Source organism: Sminthopsis crassicaudata, chromosome 3 (assembly GCF_048593235.1).
Source record: "Sminthopsis crassicaudata isolate SCR6 chromosome 3, ASM4859323v1, whole genome shotgun sequence".
NCBI classification, from domain to species: domain Eukaryota; kingdom Metazoa; phylum Chordata; class Mammalia; order Dasyuromorphia; family Dasyuridae; genus Sminthopsis; species Sminthopsis crassicaudata.
In genome coordinates this window covers 603,307,588-603,312,941 of record NC_133619.1, presented here as the reverse complement: position 1 = coordinate 603,312,941, position 5,354 = coordinate 603,307,588, and the positions used below count along the sequence as shown (strand labels likewise).

The following is a 5,354-nucleotide window of genomic DNA, read 5'->3' as shown; positions in this document are numbered from 1 at the left end:
TCTCATGGTCTGGGTTCCTCCCTGGACCTCGCAGTCATCACTTATATAACAGAGGATTTTTAAAGTTTTGTTTTTGTTTTTTCAAACACAAGACTAGTACTTGGAAAGGAGAGATCAGGGCTGCATCAAGACAATAACTGAGCGGAGGGCCCAGCATGGAGTCTGTAAGGGCACGTTTTGGTCCCTGCTGCTGTATTTCTCTCCCCTCATGCCTCTAGCTCCTCAGCCCACCACCTCCCTCCCCTCTCAAGCCTTTCCCCTTCCAGCCCCCTCCACCAACCTTAAAGCTGCTACAGGTCACAGCCCTCTTCCTGGGGCTTTTCCCTTGTTTCTGCCTTGAAGGGGTCCAGAGTTAGCAACACCCGGACCCACCCCATCCTGCCCCCATTTGCCCCTCTCTGGAGTGCAGGAAAAGTAAGTGGTCACAGCCCGGAGTGAAGAGTTCCTTTATTGGAAGATAGGGGCCCTCAGGTAGGGCCAGCAGGCAGGAGAGAGCCACGTCAGACATCAGAGCTGTAAGGAGTGAGCAGGGCCTTCTTGATTTTCTTCTCCCTCGGGGCTTGGGGCCCAGCCCCCCTTTCCCAGAGGGAAGCAGGGCTGAGGGCCTACTACTGCCTCTGCCCCCCCTCTCCATCTTGTCCTGGTGCTCAGATCCTGGCATGGAGATCACAGGATGGAAAAAATATTCAATTGGGGGAGGGGTAGAGGAGAGGGGCAGCTTCTCTGGGTTCAGTGGACCACCTCCAGCCTCACCCTGAGCCCGCGGGGAGGTGGGGAGAGGGTGAAGGTTCTGGTAAAGGTTCGGCCCCAGAAGGCCCCAGCAGACCCTCGCCCCCATGACAAAGAGTGGTGGCCCAGGAGGGCAAGCTGGTAGGTTGTACAGGGCTTCAGAAGCAGACCTGGGCCCAAGCCTCCAAGGCCAGGCAGCCCCTCGGGCCTGGGTCCATACCACAGCACACAGCACCACACACTGAGATCCCTCCCTCCCCCCCACTGAGCCCTGGGGTTGGGATGGGAAGGGCCAGGTGGGGGATACAGGAGAGGGGGTCAGCCCCTCCTGTTTCCAACCTTTCCCCAGTTTTTGAAGGGGATGTCTGGGAAAGATTGTCCCCTTCCCTCCCCAGGACAAGAGCTCAGGGCAGAGAGGTAGGCCCTTCCCTTCAACACTTAAAACAAAGCAAACTGCAAACGTTGGTCCCTCCCTAGTAACCAGGGGAAGGGGCAGGTCCCCTAGGAGGGGCCAGGCAGGCCGTCCTTTGGGCCAGGACCTACTGGTTCTCCTCTCTGGCAGCGTGAAGAAGACAAGGACACAGGTCCAAGGTTAGTCCCCTCCCCACTGAGACCCCTTCCCCACAAGCCTCGGAAAGAGAAGGGGCACAGCTGTGGGAGCAGGGGAAGGGGCTTTTCCCAGTCCATCTCTCCTTCCCTGCCTTGGGAAAAGGGGGACTTCACAGCTGAGAGGGAAAAAGTCACCTCACACCCATCCCTCCCCAACTTCAAACTAGCAGCCCAAGGGGGACTAAACAGGGGAAAGGGAAGGGGCAACCAGCAGGGTGGAGGTAGGGGTGGGGAGGAAGAAGGGGCCCAGGGATCCCCCCACACCTCCTTCCCCTAGGGACCCAAGTGCCTTACAGGGTCTGATAGGAGCTGTCCTTGGCCCGGACAAGACGGATGAGGAAGAAGGTTACGGCCTGCAGACTCAGCACCAGCACTATGCCCCCGACGAAGCTAGCCCCATCAAAGCCGGGCGTGTGGGAGTCCAGGGGTGGGACAGTGGTGGGATTGCCTGGACAGGGTGGAGGACAGCCTCATGGCCTGGCCCCATCCCCACCCCATGCCCGAGGCCCCGTGCCCAGAAGCAAGGGCATGCATGGCACAAGGACAGAGAGTTTGACCAGGACCTCTCCTTTGAAACCCAGAGAGATTTAACTGGGAACTAATTCAGTTCTTCTCAGTCTGGGCCGAGCCAGTGCTTTTTCTCCTTAATACACTTCAATCTCCCCACCTGTTCTCTTGCTTGAGTCTTCCAAGGCCTTCTCGAGGGAGGCCAGGCAACTGCTACCAGTCTTACAGACAGAGTGTGAGGAATAGAAAGAGCGGGGCCGGCTAAGAGATCTGTCAGAATTCATCTGCTGAGTGGGCAAATCATATCTCAGTTTCCTCTTCTGTATTATGAGGGAGACGGAAAGTCTCTTCTCCTTTCTGAGCATTTCTAGCCCCCGTTGAGTTTGTAACAGCTCAGCTAGGAATCCAAGCCTCCTGCCCTTCATGGCAACCTTCTCACAATATTCACCGTCCCATGTTTATATATGACTTATAAAGGATTTGAATTCAGGGCACACTTTCTCCTGATCCACATTCCCATCCCCCCACAAGACAGGCAGAAGAATCCACATCTGACAGATCCGGACAGATCCTTAGGGGATTCTGAGTCCTGACCAAGGACAGGGGTCCCGGCCCCTCTCCTATGGATTTCTTCCTTCCTGCTCCAAGGAGCAGCAATACCTCTGGGAGCAGAGGCGTTATGGCCTCTGTCCCTCCCTTAGGGTAAGATTTCATCTCTTGGACTGAGGGTTTGGGGAAGGGCAGGTTTGACAGAGCAAGATCATCCTGGGACACAGGACAGGTGAGGTCCCTACGGGAGGCTGGGAATATAGGATGAGTAGGAAAAAAAAGAGACGAGTCACAAAGAGAAAGAAGAGGGGACTTGGGGAAGCCCTGAAGAGGAGAGAGCAGAAGAGAAGGAAAGAAAAAAAAGACAAAACATGAAAACCAGGATCTGAGCAGAGCCTGCTGGTAGCAGAGAGAGCGGCCTGCCTATCAATAATTCACTCCTTGGGGAGATCTCATTACCCAATGTAATTAACCAAGAGCTCCCACTAATCGCTCCCCCCCACCTCGGTTACAAGGCTCAGCTTTATGATTTCTTCGGATAACCCCCAGTCCCCGTATATCCCCCTCCAAATTAGGGGGAAGGCTGGCATTAGAACCCCCCTTTCCCAAGGGCCCTAGAACAAGGACGCTGATCATTTGCCTTTCTCTGGGGCCTTGGAGCCTGGTGCTCCCCGCCCCCGCCCTCTGCAGTTCACCCCATACCTGATGTGAAGGCCTTTGGTTCCTGGGTAGGTGACTGTGGAGCAGCTGAGGAAACACAATCTATTATAATCCAAGGGAAAAGGCTCTGGGATCTCTCCCACTAACAGCCCGAGCTACTGGGAGCATTCCCCTCACCCCCATCTTGTTCTCCTTCAACTAAGTCAGGCTCAGTCAATCAGCCTTCTTCCCCGGCCTGGAGTTACCTGGGCAACGAGCCGTGTGGTTATAGACGGTGCAGCCCTCCTTGGCCCCCTCTTCACTAGCTACACAATGTCCATGTCCTAGAGGAGTGAAGGAAGGAGGGGAGAGGTTGGGGAGGAAATCCTCCAAAGATTCAGCCTCCAGGCCCCAGGGGACAGACCAAAATCCGAGGTGAACAAGATCCCGGAGACTGAGAACCCTGAAGAATTTCAAGTTTATAGGATGACAGGGGAAAGAGGGAACCTTAGAATTCACACGTCCGCCAGATGAGAGCTTGAAATGTGGAATGTCAGGGTTAGAGAGAACGTCCACCTAAGGGGCTCTCTGGGGGCTTGGGGATTGTTTTTTAAAAACATTTTGATACCTGTATTTCAGTATGCTTGCTTCCTTTTTAACTTATGTATTTTATTTGGCACATTTACAAACCACATTCTGGGGAGGGCTGTGTGACACACAAGACTGAGGCCTCTGATCCAGGCCCCCTCCTTATTTTCTAGATGAAAAAGGAGATCCGGAGAAGAAGGACTGGTACAGTTTCAAACAGTGCCAGAGCCAGGTGGGCCCCGGGGTTGCCAGTTCAGTGCATCCTCCCTGGTATCACGGGTCACTTAAGGTACTTTTGACAGACTCCAAAAAGTACTGACTGAGAAGCGGAGGAGTGGGCTGGGGGCGGGAGGGGGAGCTTGCAGTGTCACTCTGACAGCTGCAGAGCCGCCCCTCCCGCCCCTTTTCCCAGGCCCTTACCTGGCTCCGCACCCCCACAGTGCTCCCACACGCAGCCCGACAGGTTTCTCGCAGGTTCCCCCTCCACGCAGCGCCTGCAAGATTCCAGCTGTTTGCATTCAGCAGTCGGGCCCCAGATGTTGAGGCGGAGCAGGCCCGCTCTGCCCAAGCCTCTGCCTGCTTTACCTGCGGGGTGGAAAGGAGAACTAAGGCGCGGTGGGGGGGGGGGGGGCGCCCAGCCCCAGCAGACACCCCTCCCCCCACACACACCTGGGGTCCGTTATCTGTTGCCAGAAGGAGGCGGGGCCAGCTGTCTGACTCCCCGCACCCAACAGCTGGCTCTCCCTGCCTGGCACCCTGCAGGCAGGTTGCAGAGGACAGCCGGGAGGCGGGGACCGGACTGAGATCCAGGAGAGGGAGAGGGGCTGGGGAGGGGGCTCTCTCTCAGGGGCCGGCCCCCCCGGCAGGAGGAGGCTCATGCAGCCGAGGGGGGCGAGGCGAGCATCCCCGGGCCGGGGAGGAGGGCCCGCCCACACCTGGTCCTCCCCACCTGTCCCGCCACTCACCGGCCGCCGCGAGCTGGGCACAGAGCAGGAGGCAGCAGCAGCCGCCGCACAGCGCAGCGCGGAGGGCTCGGGGCCCCGGCACCGCCATGGACTCGGGGGGAGGCTGCTGCTGGCGCCGGGCACGGGAGGGCAGGCGGAGCGTCCCTGCCTAACGCTGGGCCGCGGGGGAATAAGGCGCCGAGCCCGAGGTACCTGGGCAACCCGGGCGGGGCCGGCGGAGGAGGGGCGGGGCGCGGCCAGGTGAGTGTGGGCGGGGTCGGGGCCCGAGCGGGCGCGGAGAGGCGGGGCGGAGGCGGGGCTACCAGGAGAACGGGGCGGAGGGCAGAGGGAGGACTCCCCCTCACCCAGGGGCCGCAGCGGGGGGAGGAAGGATACTGAGGGAGGAGCGGGATCTGCCAGAACAAAGGACGCGGCCAATGGCAGGGATCGGGGCCAGGTGAGGGCGGGGCTAGAGTATAGGGAGGAGCCAGGTGGAGGGGGCGGATCGGGAACTTAGTGGGCGGAGCCCCAGAGACGCGAGAGGGGACTGGCCCCCGGCCGGCCGCGGCGATCTCCGAAGCACCTGGGAGCGGGGGGCGTGGCTTGGGAGGAGGGGCTTAGGGAGCGTCGGGGGTGACTGCGGAACAGAAGTTGGGGGTTTGGGGGACGTTGAATCAAAATTTGGAGAAAGTGATCGGAGTCTCGGCTCTTCCATCCCTTCCAGGGATCACTCGTGTGCCGGATCCCTTAACCTGGACGGCTCTTTTACGTCTTCAGAGGGAGCTCCCC

General features: G+C 58.8%; 1 protein-coding gene across 1 annotated transcript; it reads right to left on the bottom strand.

Annotated features, from left to right (window-relative positions):
- Positions 1-429: 429 nt before the first annotated feature.
- On the bottom strand, positions 430-4,933 carry CD164L2 (CD164 molecule like 2). The gene is made up of 6 exons (XM_074305656.1): positions 4,587-4,933; positions 4,042-4,206; positions 3,300-3,377; positions 3,097-3,141; positions 1,633-1,786; positions 430-654 (listed from the first exon to the last, which is right to left on the bottom strand). The coding sequence occupies exons 1-6, from the start codon at positions 4,672-4,674 to the stop codon at positions 648-650; spliced, it is 537 nt and encodes a 178-aa protein (XP_074161757.1). The 5' UTR covers positions 4,675-4,933; the 3' UTR covers positions 430-647.
- Between the last annotated feature and the right edge of the window lie 421 nt (positions 4,934-5,354).

Excerpts from the sequence above, each read along its gene's own strand:
- CD164L2 (XM_074305656.1), bottom strand. The coding sequence starts at position 4,674 with ATGGCGGTGCCGGGGCCCCGAGCCCTCCGCGCTGCGCTGTGCGGCGGC. Across the intron at positions 4,207-4,586 it reads TGCCCAGCTCGCGGCGGCCG|GTAAAGCAGGCAGAGGCTTG; the intron begins GTGAGTGGCGGG and ends TCCACCCCGCAG. Across the intron at positions 3,142-3,299 it reads CCACACGGCTCGTTGCCCAG|CTGCTCCACAGTCACCTACC; the intron begins GTAACTCCAGGC and ends GTGTTTCCTCAG.